This window comes from Miniopterus natalensis, chromosome 3 (genome assembly GCF_054644295.1).
Source record: "Miniopterus natalensis isolate mMinNat1 chromosome 3, mMinNat1.hap1, whole genome shotgun sequence".
Taxonomy (NCBI): domain Eukaryota; kingdom Metazoa; phylum Chordata; class Mammalia; order Chiroptera; family Miniopteridae; genus Miniopterus; species Miniopterus natalensis.
This window is the reverse complement of record NC_142083.1, coordinates 39679898-39706462: the sequence shown is the minus strand read 5'-3', so window position 1 is coordinate 39706462 and position 26565 is coordinate 39679898. Positions and strand designations below refer to the sequence as shown.

Sequence of the window (26565 nt, the reverse complement as noted above, 5' to 3'; positions counted from 1 at the left end):
GTTGCATAAGTGCTCACTAGTACACCTGCCATATAACTGTTATCCAGCAGTTATAACATTAACTTTACACTAGTGGTTGCAAAATGCTTAAGAAGAACCTGGATTCAGAGACTCAGTATGACCTTTAAAAAATCTAACTTTTTTATTGTGCTTTTTTCAGAGACAGATGGCTCTAGAAAAAAATGACATTTTTGAGAGTTCCTTCAAAATTTTTACTCTTAATACCTGCTTGTTCTGTCCTGCCAAACCATTTCATAGTTTTCTTGTTTCCTCACTTTATCCCATTCAAACTTGTCCTTTTTGTGCCTCATTGCCCAGTTGTCTATGACTGCTGCTGCCTAGAAGCATCCCCTCTTGGTTGTATAGGACTCATACAGAATATCCCTATACATATTTGGTCAGAAAGACTAGTAGTACATACTAACTGAAGAGGGTGAGAGGTTCTTAGGTAATGTGCAGGGTGCTACGTCGGAGCCTTTGGAAGACAGTTTATCTTTTGTTGAATCGGTCCTTAGTGCCGGTCTGTCAGCGGAATAGATCGAACCAGCTCAGCCTGCTCATTAGAAATACAGAGTGGGCATTCCTGGTGGGGCCCTCTAAGTGATTCCGACGGGTAACTGTTTGTGTTTGAGGGCCACTCAAGTTCATTAGTATCTATGCGAGTTGAAGCCCAAGTTCAATGAGGAGATGTTGTAGGGTAAAGCAGAATTTTTGATGCCTTACAGATCACAGATCAGCCATGGAAAGATGCATACAGACATTCGTACCCTAGATCCACAAGTAGGTTTTACAATATAAGCATGCAGAGCAGTAGTTTTCAACTGGACATCAAGTTACCTTTATTAGTTTCTTATTGCTGCTATAACACAGTACCACAGACATGGTGGCTTATAACAATGCAAATTTATTATCTTACACTTCTGGAGGTCAGAAGGCCAAAATGGGTCTCACAGAGCTAAAATCAAGGCGTCAGCACAGCCATATTCCCTTCCGGAAGCTCTAGGGGAAAATCCTTTGTCTTGCCTTTTCCAGCTTTTAGAGGCTGACCACATTCCATGGCTCACGGCCCCTTCCATCTTCAAAGCCAGCAATGCCAATTGAGTTGTTTTCACACTGCATCACTCTGACACTGACTGTCTCCTGCCTTGCTATTTGTTATAGGATTCGTATAATTACCATGGCTCACCCAGATAATCCAGGAAAATTTCCCCATCTCAAATTCAGCTGGTTAATTCCCCCTTGTCATGCATTGTTGCATATACATGGGTTCTATGGGATAGGACATGGGTACTTTTGAGGGGACATGATTCTGTATACCACTTCAATTATAGAACCTGTGGGGAGAGGAAGATGACTCAGATACTCATGCCTCACCTATCAAATAGCAGAGGAGAGGAAGGGTAGGGCCGTGACTTTTCTGGAGGTCATTCTGGTACGGAGCCGGATCCCAGCATCATACATGGCCGAGTACTCTTCAGTTTTGACATTGATTGCACCATGGTGATCACTCACAATACCTAGAATTCCAGTGGAGCCTCCCTGAGGGGTTTTGGCCAGCTGAAGTCTTCAGATCAATCATAGTAGATTAAATTTTATATATATCTTTCTAATGCTATTTTTATGCTTTTTTAAATCAGAACTTCTATTTCAAAATTTTATCAGTTTACATTTATTAGAATCAGAATTATAGTAGCATTTTTCAGTGAACCATTTATCTCAGTGGATAATGGAAACAAACCTCAAGTGACATGAATTTTTATGCAGAGGCTTTAAAATATTAAAAAATACTTAAGTGTGTACTCTGAAATATCATTATAGGCACAAATAACTATATCGTGCTATTCAGGCAACAGAATTCAAAAGTTATATATTTTTTAAATTATGCAAAAACATGCAAAGAAATTATTTTCCAGGCTTAGCACTTGGTTATTTACATGATACATAAGATTAAAGTTAAATAATAATATGAAAATTAATTATAAGAAGTGTCAAAATGGAATGTAACTAATACCATTATGAGCTGGATTAGGGTCAAAAAAGTAGAGTGAACAAATTGGGGCTTGAGCTGAGCACTGTATTATGAGTAGTATTTGATATTTAAGTCATATGATTTATTGTAGTAAATCATCAGTAAATAAATGATTTAAGTAAATCATGGAGCTAACCAGGGAGATCTTTGTGCAAGATTGGCAAAAAGCAAGGGATGCACTAAAATTTAGAATTAAAATAGTGTGCGTGGAGGGCTGTGCTTTTAGATATTTTCAAGGCTTACTATTTCATTATGTTATAAATCAAGAATTCCCATTCTTGAAATGACGTTTTCTGAAAAGACCCCACACAGGAAGAGATGGAAAATTGTTTCCTATCCTATGGTTACATCCCTCGGGATAATTCTTTTTCCTTTGTATGTTATATGACAGATAAGCTAACCTGTCTCACAGCTGTCAGACTTCAGGCTTTAAACCAAATGGTTGACTTAGTTTTTCCCTTCCCTGGGAGCTAAATATGGGGAGGAACCCTCAGTGCCCACTGCTGTCTCCCAGCAGGGTGAGGTCTAAAAGTAGAGGAATATGGCAGAAGCCGTTTAATAAAGACAGTGAGGAGCTGCAAGTTAGATTCTGCCACTTGTTGGATGGAGAGTTAACTCTGGTGCATGGTAGGGCTATATTCATGCCTCAGGAAATCTTGGAATGACTGAGCTGTGACTCCTTTCCTATGTGTGTGATGCCTTTTTCAGTCAACTCATAGAGGAAACAAAGTGACAGGTGGGTGGGCAGTATCCTGTGTAGAAATGGTACTGTGTTCCTGAGGAGTCGGGTTTATTTCTCTACATCGACCTTTTAAAAAGCAATACATCATCCTCCGTCCAACAAATGCCTGCCGTGGCCAATAATACATTGGCATGTCCATTTTCAGCTTATAGTACAAATAATGAAAGCCAAGGACATTACAATTGGGAGGGAAGGAGAACTATTATTTAAAAGGCTTTTAAATGATGTCACTATATATTCTTTTAACAACATCCTCTAAAAGCCTTTGAAAAAATAGTCCCTTCCTCCCTCTGTTGTTAACAAAGACCATACTAGGGACTGCTCTTTAAAAGGCTGTTAAATGGTGATACTATATTTTTTAACATCAACATCATTTAGAAACCTTTTAGAGAACACTTCTGTTCACCCACAACTAACAGAGAGGAAAAAGGACATTGGGGGAGGGATTTTTTTTTAAAGGCCTCTGGATGGTACTATCAATAAATACAGAAATATTGTTTTTAAAAGCCCTTCTTCAATGGTGATTCAGCTTTTTGATATGTACTTTTAACCTCATGACCTTATGTTATCTGGCAGATTGGTGTTTTAACGTTGACTGAAAACTCAATTTACTAATAATCCCAATAATGCCTTTTATTGGATAGTTTAAAAATCAATTTCACAATACAGTGAAAGACAGGATATGTATAATTAGACCCATTTTACAGAAGAGAAAAACAGGAGCGCTCAGTGAGGTTGTGATTTAGCTGAGGTCTTACTATGCATGTATGGCTGAGTTCAAACCATAACCCAGGTCTCTTGACATGTAGTCCGGTACCTCGTCTAGCTGCCTCAGGTTACATTCATTACTTTTTGTTTGTTTGTTTTAGTGATATTTTTCATTGCTCTTTTCAATATGTACAAATACTAAAAGTTAATTTCTTAAAATTAGTATAAAAATGTGATTCTGTAAGTTTAGTACTGAAGATAGATACGTAGATGGTAGAGGTTTTATTAACACTGTAATCCTGATGAAGTAAAGAAATATAAAATATTTCAAAGCATTGTAGTCTTCCTATAATGTTATGGCATTCAGACTTTTCCTGAGGTTCCTTTGCTTTATGATGTAGGCTTATGAAATTATCATTTGAAATCCACTTTCAGGTGCCTAGCTTATTAAATAACTGATATTTTAAAGGCAGTACTAATTTCCTTTGATTGATTTGCTTTTGAAAGTTATTCTGTTCACTAAAAATACTGATTCATAATTAAGATATTCAAAATTTTTTTCAGTTATTAATGCTTGGAAAGAAATAATAAATGCTGGTTCTTCCCATTTCCTGTTCAGTTCTCTGAAGGAGAGGGAAAAAATCTCTCTACTTACTTGCATTGCTGATCTTTATTTTTTTTTATCATAAGGAACATTTTGTGTTTATTGAAAAAGGAATTGTAGCTTATTGTTTGACAGAAATGACATTTAAAAATATTCAATCCAGTCTTAATTCTGCCACTGTTTCGACCCTTACGCTAATAAATGTTGTCTTTAATAATAACGAGGGAAGCATACTTTCATCAACAAGACACTTCCATGTGCAGTATCTCACTGAGTCCTTATAAAACAATCCTATGAGTTAGGTAGTGTTAGCCTTTATTTTACAAATTCAAGCTAAGAGAAGTTAAATAGTTTTCTCCTCATCAAATAACTTGAATGTCTTCTGACTTTCTTAACCACTGCCAACTCTAACTCTGCCTGACAAGAAGGAAGTGATGGCCTTTCTTGCTTCTGAAGAAAAATGCTTCATATGTCAAGAAAAAAAGGTGCAGCCAGAGAATACATGGGCCAGTGCTGAAGTATGAGCACCTAGCCCCAATCCCAGCACTCAATCCAGAGAAATTCAGTCAGATAACGAATGAAAAGAAAGCTGGGGCATCAGAAGGCTTTGCTACCACAATCAAGGACTACAAAAAAATATCGGAAAGAATAGGAAAACATATCTAAGAAGAGTGTAACCTGTGTCCGTGCTTCTGGAACTTCTTTTCAGGGAAGTGGTAAATAAAAGTATGTATGCATCATTTCAGGTTACAGATTTATAAAAAGCATTGAATTTATTCACAGTGAAGGTTATAGATTTACATTTGGGGAGGAGAAAAAGTAAGTTACCATAAAGTAATTCTCTCCTACCTCAACACCAATGTAAATTTACATCCTGTACCAGAGGGTCAGCAAATTTTGTACAGGGTCAGATAACAAATACTTTGAGCTGCGTAGGTGATAGCCACTCAGCATTGTAATACCAGGGTGGTCATAGACAATGTGTAAAGGAATGGACATATCTGTGTTCCAATAAAACTTTATTTATGAACATTGAAACTGGAATTTTGTATTATTTTAGTGTCACAAAAATGTTACTTTTTCATTTTCCAGTCATTTAAAAATGTGAAAACATTCTTGGCTCACAGGCTATACAGTAGCAGACAGTGGGCTAAATTTAGTCTATAGGTGTAGTTTGCTGGCACCTACTTAATGCTCATTAAATGTCAGTTGATAATATATTCAGCTCTTTCTGCAAATATATTTTTTATAATATATATTGATTATTACCAAAATAAGAGGTTAAAAAAAGTTTCACGTTTCCAGAATATATATTGATTACTAAAATATGAGTAATTAGCAGAATTATTTTCTAGAATACCAAAATTTACATAGACTGAAGTGGGCAAAAGTAGGTTTATAGTTTGTGAGGACACAAAACAGTTTATTCTTGTGTTAATATTTATTAATTATTGTATTATTATGACTATAAACCTACTTTTGCCCACTCCTGTATAAGGAGGAAGTTATTTTTAGGATTATAAACCACTTATTTAAAGTAACACTTGATGGAAGTTTGAAATCTATTTCTGTAGTATATGTTTATAGTTATAGCTAGGAGGTAAGCACATTTACTCTTTGATTTTTTTTTTTTTTAATCCTATACTAAGTACTAGGCTCAATACTATGGATTAAAGGCATAATAGACTCACTTTCTATAGTTTACTGGGTAAATAAGACAATACTATAGCTTTCTGCATTATACCTCTATCAGTTGAGACGTACATTTGGTTTTTAAAAGTACTAATTTTATGGATGAAACTATCTCTGTTTATAACTATTTTCTTTTGTGGTGATTTTTATAAATTATATATCTAAGTAGATATGTCGTAAAATAAACCAAACAAAACTAGATACAAAGAGAGCATTTTATGTACTTCAGATCTTCATATTTTTGAAGTCCAAAAACAGAATAGATTGATAATACATAAAAATGATTAAGCGACTAACTGAATTGAAGCATAAAAGGCTGGAAAACATTGTTTCATAAAGCTTTGCATGGATATGTCAGCTTTGGAATAGTAATGCAGATGTTGAGCAAGGTTTATTCTTAGGCACCTACTTGATATTCTATGTTTTATTTTTCAATTCTCATTTAAATTTTATAATTCAATCATTTTGAACAGCTATGTTCAAAAGAAGTTTTACAACTTTAATCTTAATAATCTCAAAAAAACCAGACATGCTATGTCATAAAATAACTATTAGTGACTAGTTTGTATCCTATAAATCTAACTTGAGTTGATAATATGGTCCATTACCAGCTAACTGCACAGAGTATTTTTCATTTTACACTCTTCAGTTACTTTTTAGTGAAGTGTTAAAAAATATGAAGCTTTTCTCCTCTCTAAAATTGCACGCTGTCTGTCTGTTATTAGGGAGATAACAGCTCTTATAAATGTTTCAGTAAGCGCTAAGTAGACAGTTATGTGCACTCTCATTCCACGCTTATTTGCTTACAGTAATAAACTGATAAAATATGTGTGGTTTGTCTCTGTGTATCTGCAGGCATCATGAGTCACATAGATTTCCTTTAGAAATAATGTTGTGTCTGCAGAATTGATTGGTTATTTTCATAAACCATGTAAAGGTACACAAACGAGTTTTATTGTTTAAACATGTGCTGTGTAAAGATTTGTAGAGGACTGTCTCATTGTTACTGAATGCTTTTTGTTCGGTGAAGTACAGAAGGAGGCTTTTTACTTTAGTTATTACAGTTACTGAACTAATTACCTCCTGAAGAATCGTAGTGAGGATGGCCCATATCATTTGCTTAGAATGCAGCTAGATTTTTAATTCTTTGAACATTAGCAGTTAAATAATTAAATCAAAGCAAATGTTTTCAAATATTGTCTTTCCTACTATTCTCTTTATACAAGCTTAAATATTTAATGGGAAATAATGCTGTTACCTAAAGCTAGATGTTTTGGGAATTAGTGTTTGTATTATAGAAGTCCTTCTGGTTAATGTTTTTCTTTGTGTGTGCCTTCAAGAAATATGGTATTTGTTCATTTTTTTATAATTATATGTAATAAAAATTTTCTAGTCAGGTCATATCCTAAAACCAACAAATATTAATATTGGTAATCTCCCCCTTTCACCACAGTGTGCCCTGTAAGACTGTAATATTTTTAGGAATGGTGTTATAATTGAGCACTCGACGTCTAATAAAGTGTAGTTATGACCAACACTAGAGGTATAGTATCTGTAAATCTCTGTAATCATTTAAAATAGTAAAATTATGCTTTGAGTTTTGAAAAGGAATAAAATTATGTTTTATACATTGAACACAAAAATGAGGAATAAGTGGGGAGACAGATAAACATAATAAATGTTTATTAAAAATTATATATTATTTTTAGCTGAACAATATGGCAGGACTAAGGCCACAGACATTAGGGTTTTAAATCTCAGAATTTTAACCACTTGAGAAAGACTGGCTTGACTTCCCAGGTCCCAAATCCATAAATCCTCAGGAGGGGATTCATTGAGCCTTGTGTCCATTTCTGAACAAATTAGCCATGGCCAGGTCAGGAGGTGGCATGAGAATGTGCCAGCTTCATCAAGAATTGAATGTGTCAAGCTTCCTAGAAGATGGGAAGTGATGTTAGCAGACAGGCCCAAACCTAACCACTGCGGGGTAGAACACAGGGGAGAAGGCCAGCACTTAGTCTCGAACCATGTACAAGCAACCCGAGACGTTTGTGCTCTTACTCTTCAGCATCGTGGAAGCTACTTGGCACTTTGTTGTCAGCTATCAGATATCAGCTCACATCATAACAAGGAAGTCAAAAGAAAAAAAGTCGTTTCTACTCTGTAAAGTACTCTCTTCAGCAAAGCCACTAGCTCATGTGGTGCCATCATATAGATTCCAAAAAGGCAGCCCTTGAATGTAAGCTAGAATTCCAGCTCATGTCTGCTCCTCGGTCAGGTGCCACTACACAGCTGTATCTGATAGCCCTACTAAGTGTTCATTAGCTATTTGGAGAAAATGGATCTGGGAATTGCTGAGTGATACTTGCAAAGTAACAGGTTAGCCTGAGTCATTTGCATGGATACCTGTAGAAGACACAAGACAAGGGATAGTTGACTGCTCACAGCAATGCAGTGGCCTATTGGGGCAGAGTAACTTGGTCTGTGCCGCTTCTCAGTTCCCTCAGGGTGACGCAGTGAAGGCCAGATGGTGACTGCACGTGTGGTGTGTTGCTTCATACACAGAGAGGACAGAGTATAGAGGATCCCAATCTTTTATAAGGGGCTGTTAGCAAACCTGTCTCACTTTGCTATACGAACGTCTGTGAAAACATTGTCAGGAGCAAAGTTGTTAATGCCTTTGTTGAAAAAATATGCAGAAACGTAAGAGACCTGTGGAGAATTTTGCCCCTAGAACAGGGGTTGGCATTCTTTTTCGGTAAAGGGTCCAGATAGTATGTCAGACTTTGCAATACTCAGCTCTACTATTGGAGAGCAATCATTGACAGTATGTAACTGAATGAGTATGGCTGTTTTCCAGTAAAACTTATAAAACAGGCAGCAGGCCATGTTTGGGTTGTGGGCTGTATTTGCTGATTCCTGCCCAAAACGATGTTGTTGTTTTTTTAAACTTGTTAAATATCTACCTGGTTTTTAAACTCTTATTTTCACAATCCAAATCAAGGTCGTTCTGTAATTAATGTGTGTGTGTTTTTACATTTAAAAAAATTATTCACATATTTATAAAATGGGAAGTCAGAAAAGCCATTCATAATGTTTAGTATGTTAGAATATAAGCATCCACAGATCATATATATATTTCTGGAATATAGGTACCTAATTGAATGTACAAAATATTGAACTAAATAAAATCTTGCTTTCCTTTTGGATTAATTGTATTACATACTGGAAGTGTTGAAGGATTTATGGAACCTACTGGTTTCATTGAACAAAAAAAATGTCACCTGTAGTTGATCTAGATATTAGAGGAGGTTGTCTTAATATGACTTGTATGAACTTAGGAAAAAGGTTTTAAAAAAAAGCTATCAAATATTTCAGTTAGTTTTTTTCAGTAGTTAAAAAAGTATATATTATTACCACAAAGTGCCATGCATGATGCTGTTTATTGCGGGAGAGAGCATAGAACTCTGTAGTATCACACGTACCCTTTCGGGATTGTCAGGGAGGACGTTGTTAATGCTTAATTCACTGGAGAGCACTTCTTGAACTTGGCTGAGTGTGGAAGAATGGGTAGAGAGAATCATACTGTTTGTCTTCCTTTGCACATACATCTCTATTATAATAAAGGGCCAGACTTTTGAGGCAAGGTAGAAGAAAAAAACAAATATTTAGGCCCTGTGTTCCCAGGTTAGATTGAGAGAGCGACTCAACAAACCAACCAAGACATGCTGATAGATCTTGATGACCTAAGGCTTGGCGTACCTTCTGAGCACCTTCTGATACTTAGATTGCTAATTCTCGGCTGCTTCTGTCCTGCTTCTCTCGCTCTACTCTATACTTGCCCTTCTACGACTTTCTTCCCTATATTATACGTAGCTCATGCTTTCATGAGTTTTTTTTCACTTTTTAAAATTTTTTTCAATTACAGTTAGCATAGAATATTGTATTAATTTCAGGTGTACAACACAGTGATTAGACACTTACCTTTTGAAGTGACCTCCCTTCTGAAGTGATGCCCTCTATGTGCACCCATCTAACACCGCACATAGTTATTACAGTATTATTGACTATATCCCCAGTGCTGTACTTTACATCCCCATGACTGGCTACATCAACATGTATTTAAGGATATAATGAAAACTCTGTCTCTGGAACAGTGAAGAAAAAAAGTAAAAACTAAGATGGTTACTGTCTCTAATATGCTTATCTAATTAAGAGAATAAACATAAAATACTGAAATATATAATTATTCAGTTAAGGGCTTGTGTTTAAAGTTGATTGTCATAGCCTTTGTGACATGGGACTTTGGGGGGGGTTTTTTGCTGAGTGTTAATCTAGAAATATAATATGTATATACACTTGTGTAAACTCGCACACATGTTCTATGTCCATTTGCTTACTTTTATGATGCCCATTATATCTTTGAATGAATAGTTACTGCTAAGCATTGCTGTCCTGGGTTGTGCCAGTAACCAAATTCACCCCCCTGAATTTGGAAAGGAAGTAGACCTTAGTGTGAGCATTGAAACAGAAGAGTTTTTAAAAATAATTTTTATACAAGGAAAAGAGGCTAAGCTTAGAAGTGAAAGTGCTTTGAAAACTTTAACTGCTAGACTGTTGTCATGATCATCCAACGGCCAATGTAGGATGCACAGGCCAGTTTTTTATTACTTTATATAGCCAAAGTTTAAAATTTTCCCAAGTATTTGTTATATTTTAAATGGTCCGCTCTTGTAAGTTGAGCTTTTGGAAAAGGTATACTGTATTTTAATGATGCTTTGAAGACATTTTATCATTTTGTATATATGATATTTAACTGTTGGATTTTTGTTGATGAATCTTAAATTATTATTAATAAGGTTTTAATGTCATCGGGTGCCAGTGGCATAGTGAACATGTTGAATAGATTAATATGTACTTTCACAATTATAATAGAAAACCTAGTTTGGAAGAGCACACTTGTTAGGAAACAATCTTGATTAGGCCTGTTTAATTACAAATTGATTTTTTTTTTAAAGCTTGTCCATGTCAGGTCAAGCCACACGCGATACTTTGACTTTGAGTGAAAAGATAGCCAAGACATGATTTTAGAATGGACTGTGTTTCTTCATTTAATATGCTGCCTCTGATTTCACTCAAGATTGAGGGGAGAGTTTAATAAGAGTCTGAAGTTCAGTGGAAGGATAAAGAGATGATCAGACAGGAAATACTGCACGGGGGCAGGGAGGAGGAATGAGGGACATTTTGTTTTGCCAAATAGTTTAATCATATTGTAGGGCTATGAGAAATAAAATAATGTGGTATTGGATTTACAGCTCAGTCAAGGCCCCAAAATGTCTCCAAGTACATAAATAATTCAAATGTTTGCACTTAAAGATCACTGAGGAAAGGCTAACAGACTATTGGTTAAGTATTTAGAGAAGAATACTTAAATATGGAGTCAGTAGGCCTAAGTCAGTTTCACATGAATTTAAAAAATGGAATCATGGAAGCTGTAGAAGAAAATGCAAGTGAAGCAGTTACTTTATCTCATAGTAGGGAAGATCTTTTAAATCATTAAAACAAAGGAAGAAATCACCTTAAAGGAGGTCATAGTCTTCAGTTTACAGTGAAAAAAGTTCAAGGTGAAAAAGGTTCAAAGACTCACGATTGGAAAGGAAGGTACAGGATTTTCATTATTGGCAGATAAGACTGTCTTACCATTCAAAAGCCTGAGAAAATCAGCCGACAAATTATTAAAACTAATAAGAAAATTAGCAAAATGTCCAAATATAGTGTACCTAGAAAAAACTAACAAAAAACTTTATAAACTCTAAAAGCAAAATTAAGTATATTTATATAACTAAGATTCTCTTATTAGACATATTTTCAAAATATTTTAATATATGGCTGCAGAGTACAGAAAAGTTAATACTGTTTTGAAGACATTTACTTCACAGTTTTATATAATTTCTGACAATATCTATGTATGTGATGTCCTACTAATGTTTGTTGTTGTGGTTTATGTAATACTTTAGGGAAAGCAGGAGTTAATGTCATAAATTTTTGCTTATTTTCTAAGAGAATTATTAACTGTATTTACTAATTCATCTTTTTTCTGCTTTTTCCAACATGCATAGGTCAGCACTCCTGTCTTTGTACCAATGAAAACTCATGTGCTGCTTCATCGAATGAGTGGGAAAGGACTCGCTGCCCATTACTTCTTTTCAAGGCAGCCTTGCATTTTTGGGGATAAGATGGTCTCTGTACAAATAACACTGAATAATACTACAGATCGAAAGATCGAAAATATCCACATAGGAGAAAAGAAGCTTCCTACAGGCATGGAAATGCATGTTTTTAATCCAATAGGTAAATATTCACATTTAAAACTTTAACTGTATTTGATAATTAAATGTGTTCATTTCAAAAGTAAAGTAGAATACATATTATCTTATTGACAATTAGCATACTCAGTTTATGTTTGTTTTCTCTTTTTAAACCAAATTTATCATACAAAATAAAAAAACGTTTCTTTGCCCTTACTGAGTCAGGCACAGCAAGGGTAATACCAGTAATCATGGAAGGGTGGGTCTGAAGAATCAGAACTGCCTCCCATTTTACCTTTCTGCATCACCTTCTCCTGCCTCTCTACCTCAGTTTCATTCCTGATTTTAGTCTCTCTTTGAATACAGTACTGGCCATTTGCCCCCCCGTGTCCTCTCACACTCTGTGCATGAAGAGTGAAGGGAGTGAAGGAGGACGATGGGTGCCAATCTGCTTGTCTCCCTGTGCACACATGCAATACAGAATGCCCACAGTATGTTACTGGTGTTTATACACATCGTGTTTTTAAAATATTTTTAATCTGTTGCCACCATTTAGAAATCAAGATGCTTTTACTAACATTTTTAAAAACCCAACCCAGAACTCTCATTTTTCTTGGAATAAAGCACACGCTATGGCAGCACTGGGTCTCTGTTCCCACACGCATGCAGCGAGCTGTGCTGAGGGTCTGCCCTCAGGTGCAGCATGGGTTTCCAGGTACCTCTGCCCCGTTCATGATACTATCTCAGCAGCTGTCATCTCTTTCCATTTTTTAAGTATTGTACCAGAAATATACCTTCTAAAAATTAAGTATAATAACTGTATGTTGTACTTTGAGTTTAAAATAGGATAATAATTAGAATGTCTGTCTCTATTTCTGTTTTGTGTAAGTGGAGACAGCCCTAAAGTTTCGTTGGGAGAAGCTTCAGGAAGAACTTCAATTAAAAGTAACATAAGGTTTCTGTCATTGAATCATTGAAATGTTACAATCAGAAAGTTCCAAATACTTTATTTTTATAATACTTTAGGTGAGCAAAGCCTTTGACCAGGACTGTTCCTTCTTTCTCATTATTTCACATAGCTCTTTTGTTTCCCTTCATCTTTACCTGAGCTCTTTAACATTGTTGAATCCTCTTGTATAGTTTTCATGAGTCATTCAGTAAAGAAGTCATTCTTTGTGTTATATTTTAGCACAAGGGAATAAAACTCTTAATAGATGGGATAGGCTAGATTTTTCTCTAAGTAACCAAAGTAAAGTAGAGATAAAGTAAGGTGATTTCAGAACATACTTATTACCCTTTATTTAAAAAACAATTTGGTAATTAAGACACCATTTAAAGAATACAGAGTGTCTTAATTTTTAATTTTTTGTGAAGTTAATATATATAAATACATTAACATAATATATTTTTAATTATTTTGTGAATATTACGATTGTGTTCTTCTTGATTCTTAAAATTCAGCCCTTTTTACCTAGTTAAAAAATTAAGAAGTGTCAAGCAGCTGATAGATGAATTGTCTGAAGGTTGAAAATGTTATCCAAAGGTTAAAACAGTAGAACAGTATTAACATTTCTTTGAGCTGGCATAATGAGTCAATGACTTGAACTTTTGCTGGCCTATGTAGAATAGAAGAAATAAATATAATAAATTTCATAGTATGGCCCTAACACAGATAAAATGTGAACGTATACCATTGCCTCAGTACTAGTAGTAGGCTTTTTATTTCTTAGGCAGATTTTATGACTATAATGTTTCATTCATTTCATTGGCATTTATTGAATTACCCTCAAGATACAGAGTTCTTTCCCATGCAGTAGATATTTGTATATAACACCACCTAGTCTCTTTTATCAATAGATTACAGTACAGTTAAAAATTATATCTTGATTACTCCTCTAAAAACATCTTAAATCTGCGACAAAGAACAAATACTATATTTTCATGTTTTATAAAATAAAAGAGGTAAGATAATTGTTTTATTTAATAAGCACATAGGCATATGTTAAAGAGTTCAGCAGATTTCTTATTTGTCACCAATCTATTTTTTGTCTATAATAGGTGATGATTTCTGTCTGAATTTTTCCCTGCCTTTAGTGTGAAACTGAATTCCTTGCAAGAATATTAGGAATAACTTGACATTTTCCCCAAAGAGACCAGTTTATAAGAGACGTAAAACAGACACATACAAAGAGAAAATAGCCTTCGGCTGTTCTGTTCAGTGACTGTGTTCAGTGAAGTGATGTTAACAATAGGCACATTTGCGTTCAGCTCAGATTTCACTAGTTGCTGTATGACTGTCACATCAAAGCAGCTGGCATCCTGTGTGATTTCATTTTTCATTTTTGATGGTGTGGTGTGATATAGCCAGTGTTTTTCAGTCATTTCTGTCTAACGCTCTCATGTATTTAGCAGTGATCCAGAGAAGTATCCAAATAAAGACACCTGATAGAGTAGACTTCCCCAGTGTAGTAGGCTTCAAATATTATAAACATTCATTACATGAATAATTTTATGATGATCACATTGTTCTTGAAGCATTTATATTTAAAAACATACCATTGATCATAAGCTGTCTTTCAGGATTAGCATGACACTCAACTCACACTTAATTATCTTAAGACTGAACGCAATACCAAACCATGTCAAAGAGTGCTATCAACAAGGCAGCTTGAGCACTGTCATTTTGTCAAATGAAATACAAGGGAGCACAATTTAGAGAGATCGAAACATGAATGCCATCATGTTATGGAGATAGCATTTGCTACCAATGTGGTGTTTGGCTGCAGACTAGACCAGACCCCAGTATATCATGGCACAGAAGAAAGCAATGAGGATTCACTAAAGATTAGTCTTGAACAATGGGACTGACAGAGCTGTGAACTGATAAGGTGTAGCTTTGGGAAAAATGCAAAGCAAAAGTACCATTATAGTTATTTATTCTACAGTAAGGCCTGTTTGTGAAAGATTTTGGCAGCAAATCTTCTGGTATTTGTGTAGCATCCTGGTAAATGTTAAGTTTGTAAACAAATGAAATTCATACTGGAAAAATCAAGTCACCACTATACAAACCAATAACATTTAAAAGTCAGCATCAAACAAGTACCCTCTTATACTGCCTAGTCTTATTGAGTCTACAAGACATAAACATACTTCTTGATATAATAAGCTTATTAAATTGTTCTTTTGTCCCATCTATACCATCTTCTCTGTCATGGTTAACATTTAATAGCAAATCATACTTACAAACAAGCCCTAGGATAGTCACAGTCTATTGGATTAGAGTGTGTTTGCTAAAATATAGCTACATCTATTTTTAATAAGTTATTTACAGAATAAATAAAGCTACCATATAGTATGACTGCACTTACACTGAAGACTTTTAGCAAAGTGGAAAGCAAAAGTGGATGGTTTTTATTTAAATATATAACATATGCATAACTATTTACACTAAGTGGGTATGTACTTAAGACCCCCCATTATTCTTCTAATGTATAGCCAGACTTTGAAATCACAAAACAGAATAAAATTTTGTTATTGTCTTAAGTTTTATCATTGTCAACTAAAAAACAACAGTGTTGTGCGTATATTGATAGCTCCTATACTTGGTTAGTTGATAGCTAAAGCTTCATAAATTACAAATCTATAAAATGTTGTTTTATTATTTGTTTTTTTTAAGATAATCTAATCTGTTACTAAATTTCCTTTCAGTAATTCTTTGAATAATACAATTAGACTTACCATTTGGTTCCTATAATGCCAGTTGTCTTGGTTATTTTCTGAGTACAACAAATTAATTTCTCCCAGTTTTGCTTTAATTTGCATTTCTAAATTTTTGCATTTTGATTTTTTCCAGTGGAAACTTGGAGCATTGTTTAAAATTTACTTTTTTTATATCTAGATACATATTCCATAGTTTTAAATACATAATTTCTTAAAAGCACATGCAGTTCATTACAGTTGTTCCACACAGGACTAAATTTATTTCTTTCTCACCTTCAATGCCTAGAAAGACAATATTGTAAAACATGACATTGTCAGGATGAGACACTTTTCTGAAACAAAATGATATAATGTGATCATTGAAGTATTTGCAGAAATAAGTTGTGAAAAAGAAAGCCTTCAAGCAGAATAGTGAAATTACTTTATAATTTGCTTTAATATTTTTAGTTTGAAAGTGTTCTTATAAGCCATCATTAAATTTGACTATTTTAACCAAACTACAAACATTACATAAGTTTTCAGTGTTTAGTTTGCCTCTTTATCACATCCTCCGTGTTTTCACGTCTAAATTATCTAATTTCCTAGAATCTCTTGAGCCTGAGGGATCCATTACTGTTTCAATGGGTATTGACTTCTGTGATTCCACTCAGACTGCCAGTTTCCAGTTGTGGTAAGTTCAATTGTTTTTCTATATTTTGTATTACCTGTAAAGGTAGCAGAGCAAAACTTAGCTTTCAACAGCTTTTTTCTTTGAGAGACAAAACATTTAAACAAATGTGTCTTTCTTTGGCAATGGTTAGACTGCCATGGAATAGTTGTATAAATTGTGTATAGTGTACGTATGTTTAGTGTTTGTTACATGACTAGCCATTACAGTCTGCCACATGTGATTGAAATTCATAGTTAGCTGGTCAAAGAAAGAAGCTACTGCTAAATAATTTTACTTCTAACTCTGTAATTTTGGAAAATTCAGGAGAAAATTGATGGGGGAAATTCAGGAGAAATTAAAAAAAAGCTTTAATAATATTACTGAATAGCCCAGAGAAGGTATCTTTTTGAACAACTTATATGTTATCTTGAGTCTCTTAACTGGAGAATTGATTCTGTCAGTACCTAAAACCCATACATTTTTCCCTTTTTATCTTAATTTATAAACTGCTTTTGATAAAATTCAAAAGAACATTTATGCACTTGGCAAAGGTTTCAGAGGTGAATATTATTCATTGGAGTTTTTTCTAAGATTGAGTTTTGTAATTATTGTTTTTATAGAATGTTTTATATATTTCTAATGAAATCCAGAAACTATTAGCAATCAGTACAGAGTTTATATTCATGCATCTTTAAGAATTTTGAACTCTCTTCTTTTTTATTTTTCTGGTCTAGGATATGACTTGTTATTTTGATTTGAAGTTGCTCTGTTTTTCTTCTAAAAATAATTATTTAAGTTTTAACTAGCTTAAAGCAGAATTTGTTATGATGAAAATCTCCAAGTTTAGGAAATAGACATTTTAAAATAAGTTTATAGTTAAATATAGTCAGCCTTTTTCATATGCCTTTTCATTTTACCAGTAATTCAGGCCTAATACTGTACCGTTCACTGCTGAGAACCAGCAGTGATGAGTATAAGCATGTAGCATAACACATTGATTTTATGCAGATCATCACCTTATGTTTTGGGAGGTCTGCTGTATTAGTGATATATAAAAACTGATTACTTTTCCCAACATTGCCTAGTAATTGTTTATTATTTTTCTATTAGACAACACAGATCAATATTACTGAGCACAACACTATGAGCAACATCACTCTAAATAGATTTGCCTCCAACACCAGAGGTATATTCATTTTAATGATTTTGACAATGTGAGCCCAATGACAAAGCTCAGGCACCAAGTTAGGGCAAAATTAAGAACTAAAAAAATTCTTTTTTTCTTACCAGGTTACCTAAAGAACATTTTATATTTCTGTGTAATGAGGTGGTGGTTTTTAAAAACAAAACAAAACACAGCAACTATATTTTCATTACAAAGATATCCTCTGTAGTCATTTGGATGAGATTTGTGTTTTGTCTTTCATGATTAAGTTCTTTAAAGATAAATATGTAGGTAGTTTTGATTTTTATCTTAGCATTGAGGAGTGTATATGAACAGTTATTTTTCTCAGCTTCTCTTAAACTAATTTTAGGGAAATGAAGAATGTATTTTACAAAGAAAATAGTCTTTGTTATTTTAGGCATGTACATTAATATGTTTTGTTGTTGTGAAGGTATAAGTTAATTATTTATATTAGATTTTATTAAGCACATAAGCATACTAAATCAAAATTATTTTTGTGTGTGTTCCAAAAAGAACACTTTGTCTTGCATCAAATGTAATTGATCCTGAAGCAGTGTAATCACAATTACTCACTTTCTTAATTGGCCTGCCCAAAATCAGAAAATGGAAACCTATCGACAGTGTTTAAATCAATAGCTTCATAGTAGTGCTAGTGGGGGTAGGCAGATAGTGGTAATGGGTAGATCAATTGGTCTTAGATGCCAGTCACTGACTGTGCCTTTTGCATAGTAAACAGCACTCTTTGCTTAGTGATGTGTGCTATATTAGTGTTAGTTCAATAAAAAGGGAGGAAAGGCAAGAATGGCTGATACTGAATTTTTTCCTGGAAATACATTATATAAATCAATGCATAAAATTATGGGTAATAAGAACATATTTGATAAGAAGCCTTCAGAAATGCTGAGAACATGGACTGTAAGTCTTTCAGGTATACTTCTGTTTTTAAAAAGAAAAGGAACAAGAGTGAAATCTTACTTTAGCTTCCAGATTACTTCTAAATCATTATAGTTATACAATACAGATGATAGTTAGAAGATAGATGAAAGGAAGGAAGAGGAAGGAAGGAAGGAAGAAAGGGAGGAGGGAGGGAGGGAGGGAGGGAGGGAGGGAGGGAGGAAGGAAGGAAGGAAGGAAGGAAGGAAGGAAGGAAGGAAGGAAGGAAGGAAGGAAGGAGGGAGAAAGAAAAGAAAGAAAGAAAAGAAAAGAAAGAAAACTATTATATGTAGCTATATAGTTATGTGGATACTTGATGTGTTGATATCTCTTTTTGCTTTGAATTTTAAATGGTCATCAAATTAAGTCCTTGATTAAATTTGTTGAGATTGAAAATGTGTATAATATACAGAAATGTAACTCTCTAAAAGTAGATGCATTGCATAAACAGTTCTTATCTTTGTGAGCAGAAGATATTAATGTATTAACTAGTATGAAAATAATAGGGCCTGACTCAAGCTAGAGGGCTGAGCACTAGCATCCACCCCTTTTTTTGCCCAAAATCCGTTAAAAAGACAAAATGTATTTTTAAAAAGAGAACGAGCACTAAAAGAAAGCCATTAGCTGACTAGAAATTGTGAAGAATTATTGGCACTTAGAAAGCAAATGAGAGCAGATAAACAATAACAGAAAATAAAAACCATAAAGCCAACACTCATGGGAGAAAATCACTGCAGTGGTAAGAACAAATCTGGCAGAATATCAACCACAAAGTGAACAAGTGAAAAGAAGAGTTAGGGTAAGACAGTCATTGGGGAATTAAAGAACTGCTTCCAACCCCTAGTTCTCCAACCTGACCCCTAGCAGCAGGCAATGTACACATTTAATTATAAACCTAAGAATTATAATATACTGTAAAGAAAGTGAGCTATTTGCCAGGAAGGACTTTTGGTGCAGAAAACAGCAGGGCTTGAGTTTGTGGGAAGGAGGCAGGGATGTTTAGAGATGAGATGAAACTCAGTTGTATCTAATAGAGTAATGTTCTCAAGCCCTCAACCAGTATGGTAAATCTAATGTTATGTCTGTTAGTGGAGATATAAGGCCTTTGCCTACCTGCCTTCCAACTTCAAGTCAATGCAAGCAGTCATCTCACCCACTGAAGAAAACTCCAGCCTGGCCGGGCGTGGCTCAGCGGTTAAGCGTCGACCTAGGATCTAGGCGATCAGGGTTCAATTCCCAGTCAGGGCACATGCCCGGGTTGCAGGCTGCAGCCAATTAGTGACTCTCTCATCATAGATGTTTCTATCTCTCCCTCTCCTTTCCTCTCTCTGAAATCAATAAAGATATATTAAAAAAAACAGCAAAAAACTCCAGTCCACCAAGAGAGAGGAGACCCATAGTGATAGTACTCACTAACATGTATCAGGCCGTTGCAGTGTGCTAGGCACTGTTCTGAACACTTGTGTTGTATGTGTTAGTTTATTTAATTCTTTCATGAAACGATCCTGAGGTAAGTGTTATTGTCCCTTCTTTAGAGGTAAGCAAACTGAGGCATAGCAAGATTAAGAAACTTGTCTAAAATTTCATAGCAAATGGCTAGCAAACTTGCTATGTGTGTTAATTAAGCCAGTCCTTTATTATAACTATAAATGGACAACTTAGAATGACCAGACTTTTGAGGGAAAGCATAAATTTGAAAGGGAAGGCTCAGAATGACTGCAAAGACTCACTGACCTTGAAAGGAGCAGACAGTTTGAGGAAGAAAAGAGGTATTTTTAAAAATTGTAACTTATGCCCAGCCGGGCGTGGCTCAGCGGTTGAGCATCGACCTAGGATCCAGGCGATCAGGGTTCGATTCCCGGTCAGGGCACATGCCCTGCTTGTGGGCTGCAGCCGATCAATGACTCTCTCATCATTGATGTTTCTCTCTCTCTCTCCCTCTCCTTTCCTCTCCGTGAAATCAATAAAAATGTATTTTAAAAAAAAATAAATTGTAACTTATGTCTGATTCAAGAAAGCACTACATCCATAAAGCAAGAACATATTGCTTGCTTTGAAAAAGGAGCAGTGAGAAAAATTTAAAAGTACTTGTGCACTTATCATACCAGTTACACCTCAATAAAACCTTAAAAACTAATGGCTTAAGCCTTAGCCAGTTTTGCTGAGTGGTTAGAGCGTCGGCCCACAGACTGAAGGGTCCCAGGTTCGATTCCAGCCAGGGGCACGTACCTCGGTTGCAGGCTCGATACCAGCCCTGGTCGGGGCGTGTGCGGGAGGCAGCCAATCAATATGTCTCTCACATTGATGTTTCTCTCTCCCGCTCTCTCTGAAAAAGCATTGGAAAAAATACCTTCAGGTGAGGATTAAAAAAAACAAAATTGATGGCTTAGGACAGCAACCATTTTATATCTGATTTTATGGGTCAGGAATTCAGATGAGCAAGAACACTAAGTTTGGGGAAGAAAGAGAGGTGGACAGTGTTAGAATAAAGAGAGAGGGTCAAAGGCCAGGATATGAGAGAAAACCATGGAGGGTAAACAGTATTGAGCTCATGGTTGGCATTAGTAGGTGGAGTGGAAAATGCACTATATAGTGAGTACTATACATTGATTAAATTCTCCAAATCTTCAAAGTAATGCCAATAACATTGTTAACGTGGGGAAAAAAATATTGTTGGAAATTTGAAAACATAATGCCAAAAGAAATTCAGTAGATGCATAATAGAATGGACACAAGTGAATACTGATTTATTGTTCCGGAAGAGGGAGTCAGTGAAATCAACTAGCATAGAGAGTAAAAAACAGGATGGAAAATATGCAAGAAAGGTTAAAAGAATCAGTTCATCTAAGAAGAGATCTAGAATAGAAGGAAAGAAAAGGGACAGTGGAAGGAAGAAATAATTAAAGAACAGCCTTGCTAAGGTTGGCAGCTACTCTTCCTTCTTTGTATTCCTCCCTGCAGTGTCTGACACGCCTTTTCTCCTGTCCTCTCTTTCCAAGTCTCTTCTGCAACTTGCACTTCTTCCATTGTTACTTAAATGCAGGCCTTCCGGTTTCCATCTCATCATTTTCTTGGTATACTCCCTTTCCCTGTGTGATATTACCTGCTAATAAGGCTTCAGCTCTTCCCTGTACCACTCCGATTTCTTCCACACTCCTCTATACTGCCCTGACCTCCTTTCTGATTCTTAATTTGTGTTTCCAGTTATCTGTTAAACATCTCTTCTGGGTAACTCAGTGGTGCTCAGAATATAACATGATTAAAGCAAAATCATTTGTTTAATCCCCAAAACTCCTCCTCTTCAGTAGTTGTCATCCTCCCAGTGTTCACATTAGAAGATTCACAGTCCCCTCCTCCCATACATCACCAGAGCTGTCCCTTTTTAATTAAAATGCCCCCGTGCTCCCACACTCAGCGCTGCCACCCTAGGGAAACAGCCTTACCTAGTGGAATATGAACATATGTGTATCGGACCTTGGAGTAGAATAGACCTGGGATCAGTCCCAGTGCTGACACTTACTAGCTGTGTAACCTTGGGCATTGTTGTCTTAACTTACCAATATATTGGAGGTAACAGAAGCTACCTCTTAAAATCAGTTAGGATTTACTAAATAAAACAGTCAGTGCTAAAAACCCCTGCCCAGACTACTAAATTAGATTCCTCCAACTTGTGCATTGCCGCCAGAGTTCTAAAATACAGATGGATCATTTATTTCCTGTGTCAAAAGTCCCTGGTAGTTCCCTGTTGCTTCAAGAAACACCGAAATACCTTTGTCTTAAGTTACATGGTAAAGTAGCCACAGGCTTCGTCATACAGATCAGGACACCTAGAGAATGAAAGGAGACATTAACTGAACAGGACTCCAGGACAGCAGCCATAAACTGGAACTGTCGTGGGAGAACTGGGACAAATGGTTATGCTGTGTTTGGCATTCTTCACAGTGTCCCGAGCCTCATCTCTTGGCACACCACACTGCTCACCATTTCCAAGACACAGGTCTAGAATGTCTAGAATGCCCCTCTCCCTCCTCTTAGAAATACACTTATCTTTACCTCCTGCAGAATTAATCAGTCCCTCTTCCATGGACTGTTAACACTTTCCACATATCTCTAATGGAGCACTTACCATTCTGTTATAAACATATCTCTCACTAGACTTGTTAACTTCAAGAGCCAATCTCGTTTGTCTTTAAATCCCCATATGCTTGCACAGTACATGGGATCAAGTTTGTATTCAGTAAATGTTTATTGAATTAATAAATAAATTGGATTTATTGTCTTGGGCAGTCCACGTGTGAATCATTCAAAACATTCTTTTTTTAGTCTCGTCTTTACTCATAAAAATATAAGGCAGCTTACAAAAATACAATATGTAATAGCATAAAATAAAAATGGATATTTTTTCTTTCTTCATATTATATTGTGTCGCTACCCCACTTTCAATAAAATGTTTCTTAATCTAATGTTCAGTATTTCTTACCCACAATCCCCATCTCCCTAGCCACTTGCCCACTGGCCTAGTTCTAACACTAAAGTAGAAGTCCTTCTGTGGGACTTTGAGGAAAGCTTTTGCTTTCCTGATAAAAAGGAAGAGGTTTGGTTGGCTCAGTTACTCACTATTCCATCATCGCCCTTCCTTCTTCAGTGGAATGTGAAAGTGGTGCCTGAAGATGCAGCAGCTGTGTGGCAACTGAGAGGATGGAAGCCAGAGACAACTGGGTCATCCCTAACAGCATCTCTAAGCCAGTGAACCAGCCTTGGGCTGGTAACTCCAGCACCTGTTGAATACTAAACAATGAACTCCTATTTCTCAAGAAATTGTTAATTGGATTATCTGCTTATTTGCAGCCAGGCACATTCCTAACTGGCACACACATCACCCTACCTTCAAACATGTAACTTTAAAAATGTTAAAGTAGCTTTAGTCATTTTTGTAGAGAGTAGTATCAAGATTTAAATGAATACATGCACTCAGTGTTGTTTTCTAGCTGGTACAAGTACAAGGTTGCCTTTAGTAAATTCTTCATACCCTGCGTTTGGAAATAACTTCCACCACATGTTCATCAGTGTCAACAAATTACACTACTAGAAAATACAGGGTTTTGTTTTAAGAAAGCAAGTTTGCATATGAGGTATTATTTTCTTAGCACATATCTAAACACAGTATGGTCACTCCATTTTATTTATTAAAAACTAACATAACACTTTAAAATAGAAAACTGTTTAAGACAAAAGCGCACTCCATTTCTACACTAAGCACACAAAGTAAAGATAAAAGATTACTTCTCTGCTCTGTAAGCTACATGAAGCATCCCTCTGGTACTAGTGAATACATTCCCTTGCTGCTTACCTGTTTCTTAAAAGGTCTATGTCAAATGGTATATTTACTATAACTACATATTTTGGGGGGCGGGGGGGAATGTTTTCCAGTTGAGGTAAGAGATGTGTTTCTCTGTAAATAGTGTTGAGAAAATTTTCAAGTCTTTTTAGCCATGGCCTTTAAGCCGAGGAGATCTTAGTGCTTCATATGCTGGCATATACTTTAATTGCAACTATTTAACCACATGTATTAAGAATGTTTATTTATTAAGCATTTAGTCAGCTTTCCTGTTTGTTTTTTTTTCTTAGTACCAAGGATGATTGCTTCAGTGTCAACATTCAGCCACCTGTTGGAGAATTGCTTTTACCTGTGGCCATGTCAGAGAAAGATTTTAAGAAAGAGCAAGGTGAGTGATTACTACAGTTTACTAGAAACTGACATCCCATATAACATGTGCTCCTCCTTCTGGCTGGTCTCTAAATTAATTACCATGTATACATAGCTGTTAACAGATGTCAGTGCACAATCTTCCAGTTTTTGCTAATGCTTTGCTTTTATAAAATAACCTTAAAAGTATATGTTTGTCTACATTCCTGGCATACGTGAAAATTGATTAATATGTATTTGAAATAATAAATTGATTTGTAATTAACTTTTCAACTCCGGGAGTTGTTGTTTGTCAACCTAATGATGTATTCATGTATTTTTTTGTATTAATGAAAATGTCAGAAATTTGGGACTTACCAAAGTTCTTCTGCTATAAATGTTATATTTCTGTTTTTTCTTTCAGTTTTTCGTGTCCTACAAATCTATTTTTCCCTGCACACATTAGAGTGCCTTACCCTTCAAAGTAAAGTCCTAATTATAGCATTAAAATATCTTCATTTTCTTTTGACCTAATTCAGTGCTAAAGAAATGCTGTGTTGTCAGACTGTATCAGAACTAAAACATCTTAAAATGTCCACTTAAAAAAATATTTTCAGCAAAATGGAAGTATTAATATCTTGTGCTTTCCCCAGAGTCAAGCAACCCTCTAGTAAAACTATTTTTTTATATTTGAATAAGGGAAAATAACTGTCTAAATTTGTGTGTTTAATAATTAAGGACAGCATCTGTAAAACTGGGGCATATTTAAATGATGTGGTCAGCAATTTTTAATCAGTTTATGGGAACCTAAGTTATATTTTTCTCTGGAGGGGGTTATCAAACAAAGAGCCCTTCGTCTCGAGGTTATTCATTTGTGTTTGTCAAGCTTCCAGAAAGTACTAAGCACACACAAATATCCGCACCCAAGGAGAAGGGCATGCTCCCTGGTACTGCAGTCTTCCTGGCACTCCGTCATTGCAGATCTGTAAGAAGACTTACAGATCTTTATCCTGTAAGTCTTCGCAATCCACAATGTCAGAAAGGCCTGTTGTAGAAGATTCGCACAAAGAAAATCTCATATGAGGCTGTAAATGGATAGTAATCTTTTTTCCTTCTGCCTTATTTTTAAGTGATAAAAAAGTGACTCAATTCGTCTTTGCATTTGCTTTTCTTGGAAGTTGATTATTGCTGTAGAAGAAAGTCATCTTTGTAATTTTATTTTTCTATTGACAAATTGAATTGATTCTCACATTTGCTATTCTTACCCTTTGCTGGCTAAAGCCTGCCTCTCTGCTTTACACCTGCTCAGCAAACCAAGGTGAGTGGCGCAAAGTGACTGAGTAAGGCTTGGGCACATTTGTTGTTAAGGGGATATTCCTTTTCTTAGAAAAGTGCAGCTAAAGTATATCTGAAGCAGCAGATTGTCTTGTACCGTTTCTCTCCCTCAGCATTGGTTTAGAGCACTTGATATTTCGATCAAGTTTTTGTGCCCTGCTGTACTGAGGGATTTCCCCTGACTAGCCACACAGAACCGTAAGCGCGGAAGAGAAGTGCACATGGAGAACAGCTGTGGTCCTCTGTGGAGTTGTTGCCAAAATTCCTTTTTCTTCTGCCATTTTACTTCTATGGTTGTTGATTATTTGTCTGAATAAATCTGGCAGCTGTTTGCTATGTTTAATAGAGCAGAAAGGCTACTCTGAATAAAGCTATTTGAAAATTTGTTTATATGAAGTATTTGTAAATCCTTGTGAGTCTCTTGGCATTTCTGTATCATTCTTTCTGTCTTCCTGAATTCATTCTTTGATGTGGGACTTGATGCTGGCAATTTACCCCTGGTTTGAAGAGTATTTTCAATAGCATCTTTTTAGTTATGGATTTCAGCTGATTTGGTAATAAAGGTCTCAATTCTCAACTTTACACATGTATTTGTTTATTGTACTAATCAAGGAAGAGCTTAGCTTCTTTCATAAAAGACACCTAGAAATGACTCACTAAAAATTCTAAATCAGAATAAAAATTCATGTCCTCAATTTTTATCAAAGCAAACTTCTGGAAGGCAAAATGCCACTAAATTTAAGAACTGCCTATGTGTGTCATTACATGCTAGTTTTAACCTATATTTCTACTTTAAATAAAATGAATTTACTTAATATCCCTTTTCACAGGGCATATATCCTAAGACTAAAGAAATGCATTAAATGTATTATTTTTCATTTAACTGAAAAATATAAATAAAAAATGAGGACTGTGGTTCTATTTTATACTAAATATGTACATAATTTACAAGTGTGTACAGTAATATATAAGA

At 35.3% G+C, this 26565-nt stretch overlaps 1 protein-coding gene across 2 annotated transcripts in view; it reads left to right on the top strand.

The window, feature by feature from the left end:
* AP3B1 (adaptor related protein complex 3 subunit beta 1) overlaps positions 1–26565 on the top strand; it is a 186837-nt gene that overhangs the window by 143485 nt on the left and 16787 nt on the right. For both annotated transcript variants that reach the window (XM_087815426.1, XM_016210377.2), the window contains 3 exons: positions 11895–12126; positions 16389–16473; positions 24200–24297. In XM_087815426.1, coding sequence (XP_087671552.1) covers positions 11895–12126; positions 16389–16473; positions 24200–24297 — 415 coding nt within the window. The remainder of the gene's footprint in view (positions 1–11894; positions 12127–16388; positions 16474–24199; positions 24298–26565) is intronic.